General features: G+C 43.3%; 3 protein-coding genes across 5 annotated transcripts; 1 reads left to right on the top strand and 2 right to left on the bottom strand.

Moving 5' to 3' along the window:
• Window positions 1–30: 30 nt before the first annotated feature.
• sec16b (SEC16 homolog B, endoplasmic reticulum export factor) lies at window positions 31–23,554 on the top strand. Of its 3 annotated transcripts, XM_031873031.1 has the most exons (25): window positions 31–4,621; window positions 4,907–5,215; window positions 5,536–5,633; window positions 5,739–5,841; window positions 7,162–7,376; window positions 7,459–7,610; window positions 7,721–7,782; window positions 7,913–8,051; window positions 8,180–8,401; window positions 9,470–9,567; window positions 11,338–11,419; window positions 11,557–11,674; window positions 11,761–11,872; window positions 12,041–12,146; window positions 12,247–12,384; window positions 12,512–12,625; window positions 13,384–13,468; window positions 13,619–13,778; window positions 13,892–14,052; window positions 14,152–14,180; window positions 14,369–14,476; window positions 14,557–14,649; window positions 14,730–14,829; window positions 15,144–15,185; window positions 15,270–23,554. In XM_031873031.1, the coding sequence occupies exons 1-24, from the start codon at window positions 4,596–4,598 to the stop codon at window positions 15,170–15,172; spliced, it is 2,859 nt and encodes a 952-aa protein (XP_031728891.1). In that variant the 5' UTR covers window positions 31–4,595; the 3' UTR covers window positions 15,173–15,185; window positions 15,270–23,554. The 3 variants fall into 3 exon arrangements, with proteins under 3 accessions (XP_031728891.1, XP_031728890.1, XP_031728892.1); XM_031873030.1 differs by having other exon boundaries at window positions 15,144–23,554; XM_031873032.1 differs by having other exon boundaries at window positions 31–4,650; window positions 15,144–23,554.
• On the bottom strand, window positions 834–3,530 carry gadd45ab (growth arrest and DNA-damage-inducible, alpha, b). The gene is made up of 4 exons (XM_031873036.1): window positions 3,373–3,530; window positions 2,757–2,858; window positions 2,434–2,641; window positions 834–2,206 (listed from the first exon to the last, which is right to left on the bottom strand). The coding sequence occupies exons 1-4, from the start codon at window positions 3,420–3,422 to the stop codon at window positions 2,093–2,095; spliced, it is 474 nt and encodes a 157-aa protein (XP_031728896.1). The 5' UTR covers window positions 3,423–3,530; the 3' UTR covers window positions 834–2,092.
• On the bottom strand, window positions 17,131–18,712 carry znf648 (zinc finger protein 648). Its single transcript, XM_031873035.1, has one exon. It carries the CDS (start codon window positions 18,571–18,573, stop codon window positions 17,677–17,679), a length of 897 nt encoding a protein of 298 aa, XP_031728895.1. The 5' UTR covers window positions 18,574–18,712; the 3' UTR covers window positions 17,131–17,676.
• Window positions 23,555–25,261: the final 1,707 nt, after the last annotated feature.

Here is a 25,261-nt window from a genome sequence, read left to right as displayed (position 1 = left end):
CTTAAAGAAAGACAGCAGCAAAACCTCAGTGTCATTGGAAAAAAATGTGTTCTTTCACAGACTCTGGCGCTGGGACTCTAATATCAACTCAAGTGGAGTGCAGATCTGCCGGTTTCCACTCTGTGCACATTTGATCACATTTGCAAACTGCAGCCTCAGTCAATTCAACACAAACCCTCGGGCCTCTCTGCCCCGGCTCACTCTCTCCTCTTCCAGCCAGTCCTGCGTTTTGACCCACTTTTTCGCTCCCCATCTGCTGTCCGCCACCTGATAGGACCGCCAGAGACGATTGTTGTGCTCTTGATATCCCCGGCTGACACCCTTCGCGGCAGGTCAGCCTCTCTGCGTCCGCTGCCTGTTAATTACAAGTGCCACTATTGTCAGTGTGTCAGTGGTCAGGGGGAAGGCCTCTATTCACGTGGGCTATTTTTGCCGTGAAGCTAAAGCACTGTACAGCTCTAGCAATGGAGACCTGAATAGCCCTGACTCATGCATGCATTGTCTTGTGACCCCACTGTGTAGAAGGCTTTGTCCCTCCCCACTCTGTGCACAAGCACCAAGAATTTCTGGTTTTCTCTTTTTTGCACAGTGTGAAACGGGTCTTCAATGTTTTTTTTCTTCCTTCTTGCCTGTGCTATTTTTAATCCACTCAGCAGTAAATTTGGCTCACATTGCGTAGCTACAGAAAGCTGTGACGAATAAGCCGTCACGATGAGCCCAATCCCACTCAGATTCCTACTGCAGTGGGAATTCTCCTCCCCTCAATGTAACTACATCCTCAATATATGCAAAAGGTCACATTTTACCAGTTTCCATGTGGGAGCAAAGCGGATTTCAAGGAATCTCATGCCTGCAGCATCTTATCTGATTCTTATCTGCAAACTTATCTGATTACACATCAATGCATAGATGATCATAATACAGTAATGCATATTATTCTAAAATGGGCCACTCTGTATGTGTACTTTTACTTTTGGTACTTTAAAGAATATTTTCACACTGTGGTATTACTTCTAAATAGTAAGCAAATTAAAAAGATCCGAGTACTTCTTCCACCATTGACTGCAGCAGATTTAGAACATAATAGATGTGAAGTTGTAAAGAACAACATTTTTGAATCCGCAGTCAGGTAAAAAAAAGGCGGCAATTATAACGGACTACCAAAAACAACCAAAACATTATCTTGCTTTCGGTCCAAGAGACACAAGCTGCAGAAAAGGTTAGTAATGTGTAGAGTAAATACTTCAAGCTGCCGAATGGGTCACGTTGCAGGACAGAAATCCACACTCAGCGGGGCAGCATGTTGAGCTTTTAATGTGCAAAAGGGACACACTGTTCTTCAGGACACCCTGTGACTTCCTGCAAGCACACTAGACCTGTAGTACGTGAAAATCATGGAGCCAGAACCACCCTGTGAACTGTTGTTTGTTTATTTCATTCAACGTAACAAGGCAGAATTCCATGAACAATAAATATAATTCCTTAAATTAATAATGCACAACATCAGTTAGTGGACAGGTCTAAACATTGCGTTGCCCTTAAAATAATAATAGTTAACTGTGAAAACTTTCCCTTTTGAGTTATCAAAGTGACACGTCTTAAATACAATTAAATAAATGTGCTGTTAAAAGAAATGCTTGGATTTGGTCAAATTTTCATGAGGAATTCTTCAAGCTGAGCGCTCCGATCGGTCCACTCCAGCATGGTCCAGTTCTTGGGAGTCAACTGAGACTCTGTGTCTGCTGTCCTGCGCCTGTGCTCACCACCACGTGTGCTTGTCCGCTCACGAGGTTCAGTTTCCTGTGAAGGCTTCTTTCTCGGCAGAGAAAGGTGCAGTCATACATTGGAAATCCTGGAACCCAGACTGCTGAGTCACTCTTTCTTGGCCCACATGTTCACCCTGACTCGTAAATTGTTGTAACGTTTTGCTTCCTTGTGTTCTTTTTTTCTGCCCCTCCCGTCTCTCTCTCTCTCTCTCTGTCTCTGTCTCTCCGGGGCATTTCCAAAAAGGAGTCCAACACAGACATTAACACAGGCCTGGTGCAGTTACTTTTCCCCCAATGCACACAATACATTAATAATCCAAGCAGTTTCATCGGTCGGGCAGGTTGATGACAGGCACCCACTGATCCAAACAGCGGCTTTCTCTGCAGAATCTGGTCACTTTGCTCAGCGCCGGGTCCTTCCACAGCGACGACTGGGGATTCTGCAGGAGAAGGGACAAAGCATGTTAACATCTGCTGATTCGTGGAATGTGCAAAACAGACGGAAATGATTCTGATCGTAAAAACCAATGCAGGCAACTGCTCCTTGCAAGCATCGGCAATGAACTGCGTACTAAAACTAACGCAGTGAGGGCTTTTTTTCCAGTCTGGTGGAAGTGAGCAACACACAGCAGCACTGTAGCTGACAGACATGAGTAACGACACTTACGGTAACTAGAACACAGTGCAGGTCCGTGGGCTCCCCTCCAGCTTTCACTCCTCCCAGTATTTCTGCCAGACGCTGCATGTTGCTCACCCGCAGGATGTTGATGTCATTCTCGCAGCAGAAAGCCTGGATCAGGGTGAAATGAATCTGGAGAGCCACATCCTCCTCATCGTCGGTGGCCAGCAGACACAACACCACATTGTCTGGGTCCCTAGAATAGCAAAGACAAGCAAAAAAAGAGTTGTGAGGAAATGAGTCTCACGTTTTTTTTTACTAACTTTGAGCTGACGTTAAGAGTAACGTTAGTTATCTTATTTTTGACTTACGCATTTAGGGACTTTGCTGCCTCGTAGACGCCAACGGTGGTGCAACCCTGAGGCAACGCGGAGCTCAGGACCTCCTCTAGCGCTTTAGCCACCGAGTCCATCCTGAGGAAGCAGACAGTAATACGTTTATTAAAAACACACCAAACACTTAAAACAACTTAATAGCTGACTTGTCATTTCACAAAACATGTCCCATGTTATTCATTAATTATATTCGCACACAGAAACGCGTAGAGGCATGACAATATGAACATGTCTGCATTATTAATGCAGTTTAAACACTGAAATAATGAACACGTAGCGTTCACGCTAGCTTAAACAACGGACATTAGCATAACTAGTTCGGTTGACGCACGAGACACCTTAGCAGTGTTAACTAGCTCACCTTAACGTTACAGTAACGTTATATCAGAACAAAATAATACCGCTGAATGACAAGCAGAACTGTCAGTATGAGAGAACCCTCTCTTTACACACTTAAATTAAACTGTCCTGCGAAAGGTCTTTGCAACGGTTTAAAAAAAATATCGTCCAGTCGGGACATTCACATCAAAAACAAGTTAGAACCAAATGAATGCAAAGAAAAGGTGCAAAAAGTGAAACAACGGAGGCTAACCTTTCTGACGAATTATCTCCACTGGTTTCTTCAAAAGTCATATTGCACATCCGAGCGGGTGGGTAGGACTGTATAATATCCAGAGCAAAAAAAGTGACTCCTTCTGTGTGCTGAGATGCTCCCCGTGTGCCGGTTGCTGTGTGCCAGTCCAACGTTTCTAGTAGTAAAATCTACTGGCCCCGCTGCTCATTTGCATAAACCGGTCCCGTTGGTCACGTGGAAAGGCACGGTTCATTTGCACCTTTGTCTTTGTGAGTATAGCGACGCCCTGTGGCTGTGACCGGCACTACTTCCCACAGTCGATCACAAAATAATTACATAGCTCTGATTTGATATTTATTAAATGGGAATTATAGCAGCTTTGGAAGTCATGTTTCATTTTATTATTGCACGTTCATATCAAATGCTCACTTTTTTCCCTTCTTTTTTTGTGCTTAACATTACTTATATTTCCAGAGATCTTGTGACAATATGTATGGATATGTGAATATTGCATTGTTAAGGACAATAAGAACAAAACGGTTAATGTCAAATATAATTCAGTCAGTCAAGTAGCTCTGAGAATCGTGATCAGCACAGAGAATAAGAGTACCTCTAACATGTCATAATTCCAATAAAAAGTTACAGTAGTATAATAGAGTTCATACACATTCTATTCATTTATTTAGAGGTTGATACACATGTAACTGACATTAATAGATTAATAGCTATGGACTGTAGCAACGAGTGGCCTGAGCTTCAGTGAGTTTTCATATCTCATTATGTGGTTACAGCGCCTCTGGTGGGAATGTAACATAAACGTTCAGCTTAGAAGTAGTCAGCGCTGACTAGGAATCAGTTTCACTGCACCCACGTTCACGGAAACATTCCTAAAACCGACCGGAGACCAGCTCAACCCCAACTCCAAATAGCCGACTTTGGCGGTGCGCTGCATCTTCTCTACCGGCAACGTGGCAAACACTCGGCACTTTAAAGTTCTACTGTTTGTTTTCTTCCCGCCACATGTAGCCTACAATCCGAGGACGCGGTTAGTCATGTGGGCATTACACAGACAGGACTGGCAGAATTTTCTTTTGTTGGAATGATCCTGGAGATGGACGTGATTTCCTCTTTTCCAGCCCTGTGGGGCTGCAGCTGTCAAACTTCTCAGGGCGTGCTCCACTGTTTACTCTCATCTCACTGACCACACTCAGGCCGGGACACGCAATACAAATAGAACATAGATGAAGGATTATTCATACCCTGAATGGTATGATTTTGATTTTAAAGTATCCATTGGTAAGTTGTTTGTTTGTTTCCTTCCATTGGATCATCGTTTTTAAGCACTGCTTCCTGGTGCAGTATCAACACAGTGTTATATGGGTGAACTTTATCCCCTTGTTATCATGCAGACTTGTTTATCAGCTCCTGTGGTGAGTTTCCTGTGACATGATGTGGCAGGGGTGGATGTACTTTGACTGCATCTGGCATGTGCGAGCAGTAAGAGCCTAAACACAACATTTCACTGTGTGGATTTTTGCTCTACATACCTCAGGTGTCGAGGGAGGCTGATCTTGTGTGAAGGGTTCATCATGGATCACAGAGGTCACCCCCGGCCTGACCCCGTCCCCCACTCTCACAGAACTAAAGACAGAGAGGACTACCATAGGTATTCTCAGCAGGACAGAGACCACAGCTACCAACCGCCGAACCCCAGAGAGGGGGACAGGCACTGGGCTCAGACGGATGCCCGCTACAGGACTCACTTCACCAGTCCTCCTGCCAGACCGGAGCAGTATCCACACAACGCTCAGCAGTATCCTTATGGCTATGGCCGTCCGGAACTCCAAAGACCCCAGTCCAGGTGTGTGCAGTAATGGGACTGTGCATACAGCTCTCTAAAATTGGTTAAATTAAAAAGCTCAGTTTAAATGGGCATTCTGTTATCTCACTCTGATTTCTGTTATGATGTGGTGCAACAAATCCAGGTTCAAGTGCGTAACCCATTTGGTTGAGTGCATGTTGTCCTTCCTGGTGTTTAGTGCATGCTGGGATACTCACCTGTCACCACGAGAAGGGTTAAAGAAAGTCAGAGGCAAGCTCTGTAGATCTGTGTTTGCAGAATGTTACGCTTTCTTTAGAGATAAAATGAATGAATGCTCTGATGAAACCCTTTATTTCCAGGCACGGGTATGACTATCCCCCCCACAGCCAGTGGGACTACAGAGACAACTATGGTTACTATGACCATGACTACTATAGGGGACAAAGCGGACAACAAGGTACAGTGATAAAAGAGAACTCTGTGGGAGGACAAAGCTTTTATTAGCAGCGCTACACTCTATGTCTTGGTTAAAACAAATGAGATGGTACTTGTTTCCATTAAGATGCCGGCCAGTGGGGGGCCCAGGACTCCTCGAGAACGGCCCCTTATCCTGACAGAACATACAAGCATGAGCCCTCGGGGAGCTCCTACACTGACGAGCACAGGTGAGCCGAAAGATTTTGGAAACATTGTTTGTGATGTGGATTCATTGCTGTGGTGTTTTTGCACCATGTTTTTTTCTAATCATACAGTGTCATTTGTACATTTCTTTTTCATAATGTTATGTATAAAAATAACGATTCCCTTTTTTTTGTATGATATTGTTCTTAACAATAGTTTTACAGGCAAAACCGTATACAAAGAAACCACAAGGAAGCAATAGAAAAACTAAAAAATGCAATCTGAACACACAAGAAGGACAAAAGGTATCTTACAAGTTAAGGTGGAAGGGTTGCAATGATAAAAGAGAAGTATTCACAAAAGACTTCTATAATATGATGGTTTTTGAAGAGTTAAAGGGCCAGCGTGTAGCATTTAGAAGGAGCTATTAGCATAAATGGAATATGATTTCACTCTAGAAGCACCTGAAAAAAAGCATTGTTGTGTTTTCGTTACCTTAGAATGAGTTGTTATTACCTCCATACAGAGGGGGTCCTCTTTATGGATGCCATGTTTCTACAGTAGCCAAGAAGGGACAAACCAAACACTTGATAGGAACATTCGCAGTATTACGTTGGCCACCGTAGTTCTTCTACAAGCCAAGCACCCAGGGGACATCTCAGTTGATTGTGATCTGCAACCTCACCGTTAGATGCCACCGAATCCTACACACTGGACCTTTAAGATAAATCAAAAATTAGGAGTGTCCCAAAACCTGCAGAGGGGGAGACATGCGCTAAAGAAGTCAACGAATCAGCAATATATTTGGGTCAAATAATGCCTTAAAATCCATGGGTGGAATTTTAAAACCAATGCCAAACCCAACAGGAAGCCAGTATATGTTGGCTAGCATGGGAGTAACATGGTGTTTTTTTTCCGTGCCAGTTATTATTCAAACAGCACTTTTTCTGCACTATTTGGAGCAGGTGGAGATCGCTCTGACGGATGCCAGAGTGACGTATGCTACAGTTGTCCAGGAGAGAACAGATAAAAAGCAGTTGCAGCTTTAATGTAAATCTGCAGAAAACAAAGTCGTCCAGAGGTACCTTGATGAACTTGTGTTTGGTCAGACATAAGCTGCTGTATACAGCAATGACCGAGGTCTTCCTCTTAACATACCGACACCACTTGTTGCTGCTTCCTGCACTATAAAATGCATCCGAGTGCTAGATTGGGTTTAATGCTGGAAAGACAGAGCTGCTACTTAGTGTTGATAACATGACTTTTAAGGGTGAATCATTGTGTGTTGTAGCAGCAATAAAAAGTAGCAAACTGAATATGCATTTCTGTGTAAAAGCAATATATTGTTGCCTTCATTCTTTCAGGTATGACCAAGGCCGAGGCAACTCCCAGCATTACCTCAACCCCTACGAGGATAATCCCTCCAGAGACAATGAGGAGGTGTCCTCTTATTACCTGGGGACGTTAGAACATTCCAAAAACTCAGGGCTGTCCTCCAGCAGCTATGAGCTGAGTCAGTACATCAACGGAGCTGAGCACAGCGAGCCCGCCCCACAATCCGTCCACACGTCTGACGCAGGTGAGTGTGTGTAGTTTATTCTCTCTCACTCCGCTCAGTGTTCTTCATGACGCGGGTTCTTCTGTGCTTCACATCTCCGCAGAGCACGGGCCAATGCACCAGACGTCAGCTCCTCTGAAGTACTCGATCCCTCACGTGGTCGTGAGCTTTGGGCCAGCAGGCCAGCTGATACGGGTCACGCCAGGCTTGTCCACACAGGAGAAAGTTAGCCAGCTGGAAATCCACAGTCTGGAAGTAGGTGCAACACTAGCCTGTGTTAATAAAGATTATAAGATTGTCTTTGTCTTAACCACTGGTACTGTATTCTTGAAGAAGAGATTATTTCTGTCTCCATGCCTGCACAGGTAATTCTGGGTGAGACAAAGGAACAGCAGGAGATGAGATGCTTCCCAGGGCCCTTAACCAGGTATTGCCATTCGAGTATATTTTGCAGAATGTCAAATCTAAAGTTATTACTTGTCTTGTGAAACTTAAAGAGATTATGGTTAAAGTTCAATGTTTGACTGCTATGTACTCTGCTTTTCATGTTTTTGCAGGGAAGATCTGCACAAAGTAGATGCTATAGACTTTGCCCACCAGAGGGCAGGCGCCTGCATGAGCGGTGACGAGCTGCATGATAAGAGCTCTGCTGCCCTCCTGTGGAATCTACTGATCCTGCTCTGCAGACAGAATGCAGTACGTGGATAATGGCTTGTTGTTGCATGTGGACATATTTTGCTTAGCATCAAACAACAAATCTCAGTAATCATTGTAGGGTTGCTTTTTTTCCTGATACATTTTTTTCTAAATTTCCGTTGTTTCAGCAATTAGTTGGCTCGGATATCGCAGAGCTGCTGATGCAGGGCTCACATTCAGATGGAAGCTGGGAGTCAGACGCTCCCACACTCATTGACTTCGGTGACGGTACTACTGCTGAAGCGCCACCTCGCACAGGAGATGACCTGCTCACGGGAACCTGGAGCAGCTTCAGCTCTGAGAAGGCCCTGCAGAGCTACACTCAACTGCTGCTGGCTGGAAGAAAGAAGGTTTTCCACCTTTTAAACTCTCTATGCATTCATCATATGTTTATTATTTATTTAGTTCCTTCCCTTAAATAAAAGTACCAATACCACAATGTAATAATATTCCATTCCATTAAAAGTCCTGTCTTTAAAATCCTACTTGGGAAAAAGTAAAGAATTGAATCATTGCTAAATTCACCTTAAGCATCAAAAATAAACATATCAATTCTGCAGAAAAAAATCATTTAGATTGCAGCTGTAAACTGTTAATAACAATACAGCAGTTCCACCAAAGTAGACATCTGAACCAAGACAAGGAAGCCCCACTAGACACTACTATTGTTTGAGGGGTCACAAGCCTAAAAGGCTGGGAACCACTGGTTTAATCTGGAACGCTGCATTGTATTTTAGGATTGTCGTATGTTTTTAATGTAAATTCCCAATCTTTAAAATGTAGAGCTTTATAAAGTAGCATAAAAAGGAAATACTCAAGTTAGATACAGATACTGCAATACTGTCCTTATAGTACTTAACTGCAGGTACTTAGTTAGTTATCACCACTGGTAATCTCAACGAAACTCCAAATGCCATAATATAATTCACCTACTCTCCAGGGTGGGATGTAAATATAATATATACTCAAAAATTAATCCATATACAACAAAGATGCTAAACGCAAAATACAAAGCACATCTGTTGCCTACAAACGGTTCTCAACATGGGGTCGGCTGAGCCGGCAGCCTGCAGCTAACAGCGCTAACAGTGCTAACAGTGCGAACAACGACAACCATGCTGACAGAGCAAACAGTGTTTACCTGGGCGGAACTGGAGGCTGAGCGCTACGCTTCCGCTTCAACGTCTTTAAGCGTGGTTTATGCATCATCTTCATTATCTGCTTATTAGTCCACTATAACACTACATAGCAATAATAATTGTTTGCTGCTATATTATTGCTGTGAATATCAATAGAGAACCTTTAAATAGTTTTAAAAAAAAAGAAGCTTTGCGTTTCATCTTCGTAGTTGCCTTGGATGTCATACTGTGCTGGGATCTGAGCATTTGTCCCCTCACACTTTACAATGTGCTTTCCAGGAGGCCTTGGACTCAGCTATGAGCAGCGGCCTGTGGGGGCATGCACTGTTTCTGGCCAGCAAAATGGACAACAGGTCCTACACCACTGTGCTGAACAGGTGAGAAGAGCAAAGCCATACTGAGACACGACAGCTACAAGAAATCTGTATACAACTCTACACACGAGCCTTAATTGGCGGAAGAATGCTCCCTCTGACAAGAAACTTACGGTCTGCTTTCAACTTGTTCCATATGTTGCAGTTACAAGGAAATGTGGCCACTGTTTCTGTCATTTGTTTCAGGAGTATATCCTCAGTTTATTGTGTGTGTTGCAGTTAAGCCTACAAACGCAGCTCTTTTGGCATAGTTGTCGCACAGGGGTATTCATTGTTCGTTACATGACGCGCACTTGCTCAAAAAGCATTTTCCCCATACACAATGGAAAAGGAGCGGCTGTATAAACAGTCAAGACAGTTTTTTTATTGCTCATATTACTCTTTGTATTGTCAGAATTTGATCCATTTGGTCCAATAACATTCGAAAAGTTGTAGAAAACGAGAAATGTAGAAAACATAGAGGAGCCGTATGACGATATGCAAGTTTTTGGCATATATTTCATTTATGGTCCCCATAAGATGACTCCTAATGATTTTGGTGACCCTTTGACCTTTTCTATACTGCCACCGTGAAGCTGACATTTGTTGTTTAAATTCAAATGTCTCAACAGCTCTTGGATGGATTGCCATGAAATGTGATACACGCATTTTTGTTCCCCTCGGGATGAACTGTAATAACTTTGGTGATCCTCTGACTTTACTTCTGGCCTCATCATCATCAGATCTGAAACTTGAGTTTATGACCGACAAATTGCTAAACTGACACCCCTTTCATCCTTCTGTTTAGTGCTGATTAGCAAAAGTTAGCATGCTAACATTCCTAACTAAAACGGTGAACATGGCAAACGTTATACCAGCTAAACATAAGCATGTTAGCATCGTCATTGTGAGCGTGTTAGCCTGCAGATATCACCCCGTAGCTCCACTGTGCCTACCAGAGCTGCCAGCATGGCTGTTAATTTGTGGAACTTAAAATGATCATGCCATTTTTTTGTACAAAAATATATTTGACAATTTTCATGGGTGTTATTGCACCTCCAATCAATATTTTTATCAAAGACAATTCAGTAATGAAGAAAATCAACGGATGGCACTCCTACAGCAATCAGCCGCAGTCAGAACTAAGAGAGGAAGACAAATGTGATACTTGTGACTTGTGAAGCACATCTCGGCTCTGTCCAATAAGTCCCGTGGCTTTCCACACCCCTGCACCCAAAAATAATTCCCTTTATTTAGAATCTGTGGAAGGTAATTACAGCTCTGAAAACAAGAGATTAGACCTCTGGAACACTTCAACTTGGCTTCCTGTTCGTAAACACTTTCAAAAGAAAATAAAGAAAAGTTTGATATTTTTGTATGAGGCAATAGATCGAGTTTGTTTATCAGTGGTGTTTCTAACATGCATTTGTCCATCAGGCAAAAGTTGAAAACTCTATTAATCAATCAGTAATGATTCTCTATCTATGTGAGCTCAGTGCGCTGATCGACATTAAGAATAAATCATTGCACCATAACGCTAAACTAAAGTTTCTGTGAACTATTTCTCATGTAATCCAATCCAGATTTACAGACTATTTTGGCATCTGCAGAATGTCTCGCAGCAGCACTTGCCAGAGGAATGCCTGGGGGAGGGTAGATAGCCAGGCTGATTTTTTTATTATTTGTGAATGACATCAGCATGGTGTATCACTTCTTTACAGACTAGTAGCAGCGACGACTCTTTAACTGATAAGATTTATAGGTGTGCATTGAGACAAACAGCTCTTTTGGCAGGTTTACAGGCCAGCTAACTGCCAGTGATCCCCTCCAGACCCTCTTCCACCTGCTGACTGGGAGAATCCCTGTTGTATCCATGGTAAAACCCCCCCCCCCCCCCGAACATAACCTCTGCGCAAATCGTCACAATTGCAGTTATTGTACTGTTAAGACATCAGTTTGTAATTTATTAGCTAATAAGAGCCATGTGCTGTATGCTCTTTGCTCTGTACCCAGTGCTGTGGAACTGAAAAATGGGGAAACTGGAGGCCCCATCTGGCTGTTATGCTCTCCAACGAGACGGGAGATCCTGCCGTCCAACAGAAGGCCATCGTCACCATGGGGGACACGCTCGGTACGGACTCACCGACTAAAACGTTGCAATGTTGTCTCTGCACAGATATACGAGCTGATTGTTCTGTGTTGCTCTTCCCCGCTCAGCCTCCAAAGGCCTTCTACATGCCGCCCACGTGTGCTACCTGACGGCCGGCGTCCCCTTCGGGGTATTCACGCAGAAGGCAGAGAGACTGGTGCTTCTGGGCAGCAGCCACAGGTGAGCTGCGCCATTTATCTGCCATTGTTATAAGAAGAAATGACCAGTAGGCAAGGCTGGTCTTTCAATGCTTGTTGTTTTAATCTTCTTTTGTTTTGTTTTACCTCCTATGTTTGCTGAGATGATCTTGCTTATGTTTGGTTTGCTATGTCCTCTCCTCTCCTTCAGGCAATCCTTTGAATACTTTGCCACGAACCTTGCCATTCAGTGCACTGAATTGTATGAATACTGCCAGTCACTTGGGGGCAAATGCCTTTCACTACCATCCTTTCAGGTAGTTCCCATATCTCACTGCTTTTTAATATATAATATTGTTCTCATTTGCAGTCATATTTATTCAAATTTGATGCTGAACATTGCTGCGTTGTGGTCAGGTGTATAAGTTCCTGTATGCCAGTCGACTGCTGGACTGCGGCCTCGCATCTCAGGCCTTTCATTACTGCGAGGTGGTGGGACGGGCGATCCTCAGACAGAGGGAGCCTTTCTTTGTGCTGACTGGAGAGGTTGTTAAGGTATTCACACATCCTCCTACACACACATTATGTCTCATGCATTTGAGTACTGTAGTCAAAGTGATTCATTGTGTATCAATTGAGTTGTACATGGATGTACTGCACGTGTGTGTCCTTTCTCCTGCAGCTGTCAGACAGGCTGAGAAACTCCGAGGGTCAGTTCAGTGAAGCAGGTGTTAGCGGAGCCGGGCAGGAACCCAACTGGCTGAGACAGCTGCGTGCCATGCACCACAGTTTGCAGGTGTGCTTCGTCATGGTTTTGATTTCAGAAAAATGTGTAATCTTAAGGGAAAATATGAAAATGAGGACGTCTCTTGTTTTTTTTGGCTGATCAGAAATTGAGTTTCAACAGGAATCTTAACCGGTTGGCTGCTTTATTTCCCAGCAACAGTGCTGGGGAATGTTAAACTATATAAGAGAGTGTTAGAATGTGTGGAATGACTAATAATTCAGGAGACAGGGGCCTTCAAAGTTGACCCATATTGGACACCCACCCCACCTTAAGGCACAAATATAAAAAATAAACACACCAGTACGGTTCCCTGATCGTCGTAAAGCAAACAAACAACGTTATCCACAAGGTCAAAAGCCCACTTTTGGTCCAAAATGATAAAATATGGTGTTTGCACACGATTTCGGTACCGATTCATGTCACCTTCCGGATGAGTTGGAATATCTTTGGTGATCCCTTAACGTTTCATCTAGGGCCAGCATCAGGTCAAAATGTAACTGGTTTATGACCAAATACCTGCACAACTAATGACATTCCCATCAGCCTCAGCTGTACTGTGTGTTAAGCGCTAATTTAGCAAATGTTAGCAAACATGCCAAACTAAGGCAGTGGACATGGCAAACATTATACCTGCTAAACATTAGCATGCAAGCATCGTCATTGTGAGCATGTTCGTTTGCTAGTGTTAGCATTTAGTTGCAGCTAACTCTTGTTTGTCTTGTTTAGAGTAAGACTATATAAGTGTCTACATTTCTTATTTTTCTCAGACGGGGGGATATGACTGTACTGAAACATACCAGCCACCACCTGGGGAAAGTGCTTTGGCCCATGAGGGTGGCAAAGTGTCCTTAGGTAATTTCCTATCCTCTCATTACTTCAAATGATGCAGCTGTGTGGCCTGTTTCCCATTCGAGAGCAGTGTCTGTTGCACTTGCTTTCTTGTATATCTGCTAATGAATACTCAAAGGATACTTCAAAATGTTGATTTTGATCATTCTACAGAATCGCACTTGAATGACCTAAACCGTGACATCCAGAGTCCAGAGCCAGAACTCCTTTATTACAGAGGCACTGGGGACCAAGCAAACCTTGAGCATCAAGTTGACGGAATCACTGAGGAAATGAACGTGTTATCGTGGGACGATAACAGAGCTCAGGACTGGTACGAGACGTGCAGCAACATGCCTTATCCACGTCTGTCAACGACATAGAGTGGATACGACACCCATTGCTAATGGGCATTATGTCACTGTCCTCTCTCTGTTGCTCGTCTAGGCCGCACGCCAATTCTCCGATGCCAGTACCGTTGGTTTACGCTCCTCCAGCGCCCACAGTGACTGCAAGCCAAGCCTTCAGTTATCATAACACAGATAGTGCTGAAGTCAGAGCTGCCTCACCACATTGTCCTCTGAGTAGTCAGCCATCAGCAGCAGAGGGTGAGAATCTAATGCGAGATCATTTCTTTCTCCATTCAGATATGTACTATGGGCCGTGGGGAGTCGGCTTGTGTGTGATGTTTGTGATTTCTTCTGCAGGGGCGGGGTCGTTCTCTAGAGCAGGCACAGTGAGTAATCTTTGTAGTAGTCTTACAGATAAAAAACACAAAGATGGCACCCTCCTGGTTTGATGTTACATATGTGATCTTTTCCTGGACCAATGTTTTCCCACTGTGTTTCAAGATTTGAGCCCTTTTTAGTGTTGTTAAATGTTTCCAAAAAGCGACCTGGGTGCGTGTTTGTATTTCCTCTGAAGATGGGGGTTCAGATGCTTGAGGTCAACGTCAGTCGGCAGGGGCAATTCCAGCAGAGCGGCCAGCAAGGTTCAGAAGGCTCCGAGCAGACCAGCGGACCTCCTAAACAGGTGGGTCAGACCTGTTGAACCACAGGTGACAGTATGCCATTTGTTGGACACGGGTCTCATTCTCTCTGTATTCGATGCAGAGCACCAAAGCCGGATGGTTTAGTGGTTGGTTCAAGTCGAAACCCAAAGATCTGCACGAGGAGAGTTCAGAGCAGAGAAGCCCGGCTCAGATGGTAAGAGTCGAATAAATAAACATTATACTGCTCAGTTTCAATTGGTGATATAAAATGTATATTTTTGTTTGTTTTCTCAGGAGCTACCACCGACTACTGGCTTCTCTCCTCCTCCCCCGCCTGCCATGTTTCCACCTCAGCCTTCCTCTGCTGGGATCAACCCCTTTTCAAGGAAAGCTGGTGAATTATGAAATTATTTTGTTTTCATTGTCAGGGTCGAATTCCTTTTTTCCTGTCTTTTTTTAGAGTGACTAAGTTATGAATATTTTGCTGAGTTCCACATTCTTCAAATATTATGTGGGATTTCTGAGGTCACGGACTAGAGGAGCTGTGTTCCTGTGTGTCACTGCCATTAACACAGTTACTGACCAGCGTGTCCAATTTCATATTTGGGCTAAAATGCAGTCATGATATGCGTGACATTTTACCTATATTAAGCTATGCAAATGTGATAGTTTTCTATAAATAACCATGTTTCCTTCCGAGGCCAGCAGCTGGGGTAGAAGCCCTGTCCAGACCATGAGCCTGTATCACAGGTAAATGAAGCTACTGAAAGATAAATACGTCTGCACCGTATTTAAGGACTCATGTCGTTACTTTGAAACCTTTTGTGTTTGTAGGATGTGGGGATATCAGACCACCTGTCATTCACAGTGCCTTTATGTCTAATGAGAGCTTCACCTGAGCTTGGATGAACACCTATAATATTCATTATATTTGCCCCCCATCCCCACCCCTCACGCATTTCTTATTAAAGGATGTCCTTTCAACCCCCCTAGCCTTGCTCACCATCATGGTGCATATAAAAACTCTGGATGGACTGGCATAGTCACTCATATTGCAACGAGCGAATGTGCTCTCTAATAGCTGACAGCGGGGAAATGACCAGTGGATGCAGGACTTATTTGGGGGAAGGGATATCTTAATTGACCCCAATAACCATTTATGTACAAGAGATTTGACCAGGACTGCCAATGCCAGCAACTGACCACCTAGCTAACTGCCACGCCACCACGTGCTGCAAGGGAATTGGCTCAATTTACATTATATTTATGAGTGTAAATCCATCCATCCATCATCTTTTTATGATCCGATGTCTATCCACGCCACTTAAAACACAATCGTCCAACGATTAAAAACACATTCAAACATAAATGAGGTGCGAACTGAATTGTGATCCGATGCTGTGTTCATTTATTAGCCTCACTGAAGCCATCCAAGCAGAGTAAGCCTGACTTTGCAAGGCTGGCAAATTATTGCACAGTGTGAACATTATCTGATTATGTTAACCTTCTGTAAAGTGAATTATATTGTTTATAAGACATTGAGTTGTGATGCTGCCAAGATGGATGATACCATGTGGTGCGAGAGGAGGAGAAGGGGTTGGGGTGTGGGGAGATTGGGAAAAACCTGTGCCAGGCAAGCACCCAACATGCCCCATACACCCACTATACAGCCAGCCAGTATTCCCTTATTGGATTAAACTGTTTATGCGCTGATACTTGCAACGCCTTCAACAAGCTTTAATAATAGCACTATCATATAAATGTCTATGGTATGACAAAGCCAATGTAGGCTCCTTAAGATGTATATAAAACACAGTAATATATGCTATTATTGCATCACCTTTTTTAATTTTGACTTCTGTCACATGGCTTTGTGTATTACAGTATTTGTCTTTGCTTTTTTTGTATCTCTGTACCAGCACATGCAATGGATTGATTACAACTTTATCGAAGCAATTGTGCCTGCCATATTGAATAAAAATTTCTTGCCAAGAAATATCTGGGTTTCCAAACGGGGCCTCTTACTTAATGTAGAACAAGTCAGGCAGGTGCGGTCTCCTTTTACCATTAGTCGGCAGTAGCCAAGTGTAGCTGGGCCACACTGGCGAGTCGACGGTCACCGCCTACCAAATAATGTGTCAGAGCATAAACGCATTTATGAAAGACCCTTTCAAGTGGCATCCGAAAAATCTCTCCCAATAGTGGAATTCTGACAGGCCGATTCCAAAAATATGATTTCTCATCAAGTCATTCACCAACGTCTGTTTTAAATGATCCCCCAGAGATAAAACATTATCATTAGTACAACAAAAATAAAAGTTGATGACATTATTTTGAAATGACCATTTGGTTAATAAATAATGTTTATTAAGATTAATCTTCAGACATAATTTAATAAGGTGTGCAATGTTGTTTCCCTTTCATCCACTAGAGGTAGAGCTCCTACATGCTCACGATTGAAAGACTCTTGTACAAACCAAACATGTTGTGCATGGCAATATGTTTAAAAAGAGCCACAGCTTGACACCTGGCCTTACCTTACACTGAGATGTATACTTAACACATTTAAAGGTTCTCCTGCATGGAACTAGCTGTACTCCCAGACTGAATAATGAATACAAAGCACCATGACGATCATTCAAGAAAGCAATGACAGACTTGATTGGCTAACTTCCCTGAAACATCAAAACGTATTAACGTGGTCACAGCAATGTGTCTCAGGAGGTATGACTGGCTTATGTTAGGGCACGTCTGTTGCAGCTATTGCTGCTTGTGCGTCCAAAAAAACTCGCTCCTCACCAGACAATTAAAAACAGCCTGCACCTGAGGATAAGTCAACATTGATAAAGCTGTTAGTTGTATGTGTATGACAGGCCCTGATGGGTTGAGAACATTAAGCTGATGCTAAAGTTGGGTATACCAATCTCTGTGTAGCCGTAAAACTCAGCATGAGGAAGTGATGGGCCTTCTGACATGGAATGCTCAGCGCCATATCCTGCTTGAATTGAGTTCGCATGTCCCGACCTTAGCCACCAGATTCAGAGAGACCCAGGCATGCTACCACAGCACAGGTTCATCATAATAAACTGCCTGCATTTCAATACATGCAGAGGGCCAACGTTGTGAGATTAGTGTTAACTCATTATTAATAACTACTAACATATCTATCCTCACTTTAAAAAGGGTCCGATGCCCTTGTAGCTGCTTTCACGTCACACCATTAATCTGTCAGCACCTGTCTTTAAACTGATTCAGACATTGGTGTGTCCCTGTGGTTCAGCACATGCTCAGCCAGCTTTGTAGCGCACTGGAAAGACTTGTCGCACTCCACGCAGACAAAGATCCTCCCAGTGCACGTCTGCTCCTGATGAAGCTTCAACATGGCCAGGAGGCTAAAGCTCTTGCTGCAGCCCGTGCAGTTGTGGGGTTTCTCTTTACTGTGGACGTACTGGTGCCGCACGAGGCGGGAGGCCATGGCAAACGCCACGCCGCACTCGGTGCACTTATGGGGCCGCGCTCCACTGTGAATGGCCTCGTGCTCGATCAAGTTGGACGACTTGGTGAAGCACTTGGAGCACACCGGGCAGACGTGCGGACGAACTCCGGCGTGGATCTTCTGGTGCTCTGCCATGCGACTGGCCAGAGCGAAGGCTTTGCCACAGTCGGGGCAGGAGAAAGGCCTCTCTCCAAGGTGCTTCCGCTCGTGGCGCTTCAGGGAGAGGGGTTTGTTGAAGGTCTTGCCACAGTGCGTGCAGGGGAAGGGCTTGTTGTTGGTATGCATGTTCCTCTCGTGCTTCCGCAGGTCAGAGGAGCGAATGAAATCCTTCCCACAAGTGTCACACCCGTAGGGCTTTTCACCGGTGTGTGTGCGGATGTGCTTGCGGTAATCGGAGGACCAGATGTAGGTCTTGACACAGAAGGGGCAGTGATATGGTCTTTCACCCGTGTGGAGGCGCTTGTGCTGCTGCAGCGTGCCCTGGTGGGAGTAAGCCTTGCCACATATGTCGCACACGTGTGGCTTGAGGCCAGTGTGCGTTTGCAAGTGACTCTGCAGGTTGCAGAGCTTCTTAAAAGCCCAGTTGCAGTGGGTGCACTTGAAGGGACGGTGCTCTTTGTCGACTCTGTTACGTTTTTTCATCGCGACCAAAAGTCGAGGGATCTTGTCATCTTCGCACTTTTTAAGCAATTTCTTCACTGAAGGACTATGTACATCCTTTTTTTTGGTCTTATTCCCGACACCACCTGGAGAATATTCCTCAACATTTAGCTCTTTGAGCTTAGACGCCCTCTGGTTGGCTGAGGCGTTACTTTGTATCGTATGGCTCTTTAAGCAGTTAATTTCCTTCTTATTCGCAGCATCCAAGAGCACTTCATTAGATCCGCACACTTTATTGTTCTCAGTATGTGTAGTGCATTGTGACAATCCTTGACTGCTGTTGTCCATCACGTCTTTAAATCCCGTGAATTCTCCCGGTGAAAGTTCAGCAAACTTCTCCACGAGAGACCAGTTCGGTGTCTGAGGATTCAGATAAAGGATTCCAGCTTCACAGCTCTCCGAAAGTGAGTTTGTTCCACAAATTGCGTCAAATGAAGAGTCAGTCTTCACATGCGAAGGGTTCATTAAGAGCTGTCCACCCGAGAGAGGAGAGGTGACAGAATGCCTTTCTCGGTGTTTCCTATTACTTCTCTTTTCAACTGGCCTGTCGGACGTCCGTGGGGAGATTTCATCAGCCATGGTCACTTGAAATCATGCCATGAAATCATCTGCATGAGTTGGGGAGTTCCGGACAATACGCCTCCTTAAAAAGACCTAAAAAATACACAGAGCATGTTATCCTCATCTAAGCCTAGTGTGTCTTCATTATAACTTAATTTCTTAAATAAATGATCATATCAAAGCCTTCACATGGATTAATTGTTTTATTGTATAACTATTACCATACAGGCCGGCTTACTACTTACTTTGCGGCTGCATCCACCATGACCTTAGGTGTATCCTTCACATAGCTTTGCATCTTGCAGTCACATGGCACATGAATTACCCAAACTTCCATGTTTCTCCATAGACTCTCCTTATGTTCCCATTTTAAAAAAGTCTCGTGAATGTTAACTTCCCACATTAAAAGCATTTCACAGAGCTAAGCTTACTCTGCGGCCTCCTTCCGAGCAGGTCCGGTTGAGAAGATGCCACAGAGATATCCAAGCCACGGGTCGTGATGCAGTCGGTGGTGTTAACGGGCGGAGTTTTGGCAGCAGCCGTCTCTGGGACTTGGTCAGCATCTATCCTGCTGGTCAGCAACACCAGTGATATCTCCACAGCCTGGCTCAGCTTACCTTTTTAACTGACTTAGCGCATCGCCTGTTTGCATATAGCGAGTGAGAAGGTTTCACAGAGAACGTCCCAGACCTACGTTCATAGGAATACAAACAACCAATACGTCAACTTTCGTCCTTCCGCCGTATCGGTGTAGCAGGTTGGCAGCGCATTGGTATTTTAATGAACTATTAAGTTAAAAGGTCTCGCGTGCGTTAATTAATTTAGCCAATTAAAGCAAATGCCAGAAATGGCATCATGTATGTAACCTACATCACATTACTAAATATGCTACTTAAGTGTTTTACTGTGTCATTTACATTGACACGGCCCGTTTTCAGTGATGGAATTTGTGATGGAACTGTCTAAGCTTTCATTCCTATTTTAAGCTCATGTGCAGTTTCTTATAACGGCCTCAACGTGTCGCTGTTTACTTGCTGTTGTTATGAACCCACAATCCACAGATTGTGGAAAATCACCGGCTCCATTCAACAACAAGAGAAATCCGTGGAGATCTCGTTTTAGGCCAGCCTTTATCTCATTGTGGCCATGTGTATTGTTTACGCAGAACAGAATGTTCTCAATTGATAAAGAGAGTAAAACGATTTCTTTTAAAATATCTTTTCATGGAAACAGAGTTTTTTTTTAGTATGTGTCCAATTTAGGACTTTGAAGAAAAAACGGTTGAATGGTTTGAATTTGGTGTGACATGTTCAGCTCTCAAGATGACAAATAAGCTGCAATTGCAGTTCCTTCAGTAGGTGACCTCGTATACCTTTCCTATTGATGATTTGGGAACAAAATCATGTTGCATTCAGTGAGGAGGATGTAGTTACTCGGCACGCACTTATCAATATTAAGTATTGTTTTTATTCTCAAGAACAGGCACGTATCATCACCTTTAAGAAATATTGGCTTCCTTGTAGGTTTCCTCGTACTGCATCTTTCCTGAATGTCCCGATCAGACAGTGCCCTCTCTCTTACACCGTAGAGACGAACAGGCCTCACCCAGCTTGCATGTATTAAGTAATTGAGTAGTTCTCGTGAGACTCATGTCGTGATTGAATGGACAATGCTGGCACTCAGTGCATTTTCCCAGGAGAGCAGACTGAAATTTGACACTTACCAAATAACCTTCTCAAAGCTGTGATGCACCTTCTTCGTCGACACATATCAAGTTTTAATCTCCGTCGACTTCCTCCTGCGTAGTTTCCCACACAACGACACCACAAACATACTGTATTATCAACAAAAGATGAAGACAAAAAACACAGTTGTGTGTTTGTGAAATTGGAAAATGAGCTGTAGAATACAGTAAAAGCAAAGTAATTGTTGGCCGACATTATGACTGGCATATCCTTTATGTGTCTCTGCTGTTGTGCATGTGTGTGCACTATGCAGTGTGCAAGGAGTTTCATCTCCATTTGAAGTCATGACTCGTCAAAACAATGTAAGTTGTTTCCAAAGGATTACATTACAATCCAGTTTGTAACTTTTACCTGTTTGTGCAAAGAAAAGTTGCAATTAAGTGAAATAAAGTCAGTCAGAGGGAGTCGAAGTGTTCTCAACTCCTGCGTCTTTGTTTTCGTCAACTGGAAGCTGTCACAACAAAGCTGTGGTGGATGATACACAAGTTTTTTTTTTAGTGACGCAGTAAATGAACCGGGATGCTTAAGCTGTACTAACATGCCGTATGAGGAGCATCACCCAGGAACTCCCTGTTGGGATTCAAAAGATTGTGGTTTGTTGGTTTACTGGGTGTTCCTTTCCAGTTAGGAAAGTTTCCTCATGATCGCGTCAAAGACATAAAGGAGGAGGACAAATACATGCTTGCTTGCGCTGAATTTGAGAAGTCTGAGCTTCAAACACATGCTGTCCATTCATATGAAAGTATCACTTCACAACATTATGGTATTTCTATTCATCCTGACTGAATTAGCAGGACACGTGTAATCTGTGAGGACTATTTGTCCCTGCAGCCGTTGGCCTTATAAATAACTCAATGTGTTTTTTATATTGTGTTAATTGATTGTTTGATGGTTATGTGGTTACTTGGGGATAATAAAGATATTCTTGACCCTTGATCCAATCAAAGAGGTCAAAACAGTTCACATGCGTTTTGTTAGAAAGTTGGACGTATACGTAACTCACTGGCACACTGCACAGAAAAAAAGTGCAGAGTCATTCTGTAGGAGGGGCGGTTCTTGGATTTCACGGTGGAGTAGAGTAGACCGCCTTGATTGAGAACATACCAGATTTGGAAATTTTCCACAGAACACAAGGTGTCCGGCTGTGGAAATAGTTGGATTTGCTTCGCTAAGGATCCAGTTGCATGAGTCGTACCATTTACACGACCCACTTTGAACCTCTTAATGCAGACTTTATACTATCCAGTACATTCTTTCCATGTAAATTTGGCTTTTTGGGTGATTTTTTTCGTGCAGCTTTGTAGCCTATTTTAATAGAACATATTTGATTTGTCTTGTATTATCGCACAAATTAAATTGCTGGTGGAATGATTTCTTTTGTGTCTTTAAAGCTACACATTTGTGGCCAACAATGACTTGTTTGGTAAATCATATATCATATTTAGAAGAAAGCTAACAAGCTTGGCACTGCCAATGGCATGCAGAACGGACAAATCTAATGCAAGTCTAAAAATAGTACAAGGAACTGTTGTCCTAAAGCACTTATCTGATCTCAAAGGACACGTGAGAGTGTCAGAGAGCTGGGAGGGTTCCAGTGTTTTCTAACATCGTCTCCTAAACTGCAGGATCCCAGTTGATGGGCAGTCTCCCTCATCAAAGTGCCACCTTGCTGCTTTCTCTTGTCTCTCCCTTTTTTCATAAATCATCCCAACTGTGGAAGTAAGTTAAAGGAATAATGGTATTCTGAGTCTACAAAGTCCCTAACATGGATCGTCAGGATAGCAATTATCAATTCGGGAGGCTTAAAAACAGAGGCGGAGGCTTTTTATTCCCATTCACCAACGATTTGCCCTTTGTCTTTTAAAAAAGCCCTTGTACCTATCACAGCTGAAGGACTTTATTCTCTGCTCTATTGTGACTGTGCCTGCCTTTTTTCTATTAACATCTAAAAGGGACACTTTGGGAACTACTCTTGATTGCTTTCTTGTTGAGTCAGATGACAAAATAAAAACAGAAACTGAAATTTTGGGAAATATGCTAATTCTCTTTCTCTTCCTTAGATGAGGAGATTGATGTGTGATGTGTGAACTGATGTACTTAGCATTGTTCACTTGTGATTGGATCACCCAAAACATATTCAAACATTACAATGCAGGGCCACTCATTCTCTCGTTTTTGGAAAGTGAAAAACAAGGGGTGTTAACTGGCATTACATCAAAACTTGCAAAAGTCAGCAAAACCAAAGGAAGCATTGAGTCAGCCTGTCTTCAGTGGATCTCAGGCTTTAAGGCAAAAAGGAATCAAATTGGTCCATTTGTCTCGGGCTAGTTTTCTTTTTTCGGACAGCATGCAGGCTCAATACGTAGAGCATGAAACAGACATAACATAGATAAGATGTTGATTGGGCACTGAACACTGAAAACACATGGCAGAAAGAACACGAAGAAATGTAAAAGGTACAGCTGTATCAGTACCTTTTCCCAGAACTGCAGATTGAGGTGTTTTTTATGTTAGCCTACTCACGTCAGGGCCATGTCTGTGTCTAGTTTCTGTTCACTCTTTTCTTACTGGTGTGACCATTGTAAAACTCCATTATCTTCGTAGCTGGAGGATGGGGGTGGTGTTGCCTTCACGATTCCTGAAGGCCGGGGCAGCGGGGGAGGAGAACGCACAACGAGAGGACTGGTGAAAAAAACAGTCCAGAATGAAAGTCCAAATAGATCAATTGTGAAAACAACTCTCTAATCGTAAACATTAGCGTTGATTAATTGATGTTGTGTGATTACATTCAGAGAAACCGTGGAAAAAGGAACAATGGTTATAAGAGGAGTTTATTACTGATTATGTTGTCCTGCAGGGCAAAGACTTGTTTGTTGTGATGAAGCCATTACAAAAGGCTCCTTAAAACCTGGCAGAAAAAGAACAAAATGCTCTCGACTAGCAGACACATGTAGACATGAAAAAAAGAGAGAACTCTCTGTCCCAGCCGTGTGCTAGCAACCCGACACCACAGAGAAAATCAGGATGAGAGGGGAAACAACTTTCAGGTTTTCAGAAGTGTCTGCTCAGCCAATCATAGAGGCGAAAAACAGGTGACGCTTTGACCCAGGTTTACCACTTCTTTTGTTTGCAGTGCTATTTAGTGAAGTTCAGCTTACTGTACGTGCTATTTAAGCATGCAGCAAACACATATGATCACACTGATATGGATACAACACAAAACTCCTTGGCACGTTGGGGGACAAATCTAAAATTCCTGCTCGGTTTGTATTTGTCAACAATATGGTGGGGAACTCTGACGGGCCAAAAAGCAGGTCTCTTTATTAACTTTAAAAGTGTTCCCGTCAACTCACAACCTCTTTTTTTACGAGGGGCTCCTCTGTGTGGGTGTAAAAGGGTGAAATGTTTACAGTGTTTTCACAGAATGAGAAAGAGATGTTGACATAGAAAAAGTTTCAGAACTGACATTTTTGTAGAAAACCTTGCTCTGTTCAGAGGTAAGAAAACCCTTTGAACACCTCTGAAGCTCACTAATTAACATTAATAAAACATCACATAGTTATGTAACCCCTCATTAAAAGACACATTGCGATTTTTACACATTTTGGTCTTTGTACAGATTAAACAAATCAGATGTAACATGTTAATTAGAAGTGCTGGTTGGCAGAGCCAGGCAGCTGTTCCCCTGTCTCTAGTCTTTATGCTAAGCTAATTCGCTGTTGGCTGTATAGCTTTATACTAAACAAACGGATATGAGGGTGAATCTTTCTTGATGAGCATATTTTCCCAAAATTTTAAACTGTTGCTTTAAATTCCTTAAAGCTTCCACCAAGAGACAGTTAGCTTAGCATAAAGTCTGGAAGCAAGGGGCAAGGGGTTAAAAGAAATGGCACATGCATCCAGTGTTCATGCTCAGCTAAGCTGACTGTCTCCTGGCTGTAGCTTCATATTTATCATACAGTCATGACAGTGGCATCGATCTTCTCATCTAACGCTCAGTAAGAAAACAAACGTGTGCGTTACCCAAAATGACGTGTCGGGGAAATTGTAATTAAAAGCGGAGCTAATCTTTGATTTATCCCACGAATCCTGGGAATTCAGATGTGTGCCTGCAGTGTGTATGTTAACATGCATTGGACTTATTATTAGGCCTGTCACACACTCGCATGTTTATTTTCACAGGGTCAGCTGTGGTGCATCCGTCGGACAGCCATAATGGGACACGCACACAAGCACACAAGGAAGCTCCTTGTTCAAACATTACTGAGGTTTTTTACGTGCTGAATTTTGGATGTAACCCGAACTGGACATTGTTATGTCCCATTATCCAGCCGAAGATAGAGTAACTATATTCAATGTAATAG

Source organism: Anarrhichthys ocellatus, unplaced genomic scaffold (assembly GCF_004355925.1).
Source record: "Anarrhichthys ocellatus isolate YVR2014 unplaced genomic scaffold, GSC_Weel_1.0 scaffold67, whole genome shotgun sequence".
NCBI classification, from domain to species: Eukaryota; Metazoa; Chordata; class Actinopteri; order Perciformes; family Anarhichadidae; genus Anarrhichthys; species Anarrhichthys ocellatus.
This window is presented reverse-complemented; position numbering and strand designations above follow the sequence as displayed.

Coding starts and splice junctions, on each gene's coding strand:
- znf648 (XM_031873035.1), bottom strand. CDS start 18,573: ATGAAAAAACGTAACAGAGTCGACAAAGAGCACCGTCCCTTCAAGTGC.
- sec16b (XM_031873031.1), top strand. CDS start 4,596: ATGAAGGATTATTCATACCCTGAATG. Junction 11,420..11,556: donor GAATCCCTGTTGTATCCATG/GTAAAACCCCCC, acceptor CTCTGTACCCAG/TGCTGTGGAACTGAAAAATG. Junction 14,830..15,143: donor CCCCTTTTCAAGGAAAGCTG/GTGAATTATGAA, acceptor CGAGGCCAGCAG/CTGGGGTAGAAGCCCTGTCC.
- gadd45ab (XM_031873036.1), bottom strand. CDS start 3,422: ATGTGCAATATGACTTTTGAAGAAACCAGTGGAGATAATTCGTCAGAA. Junction 2,859..3,372: donor GGAGATAATTCGTCAGAAAG/GTTAGCCTCCGT, acceptor CTGCTTCCTCAG/GATGGACTCGGTGGCTAAAG. Junction 2,642..2,756: donor GCAGCAAAGTCCCTAAATGC/GTAAGTCAAAAA, acceptor TTGCTATTCTAG/GGACCCAGACAATGTGGTGT.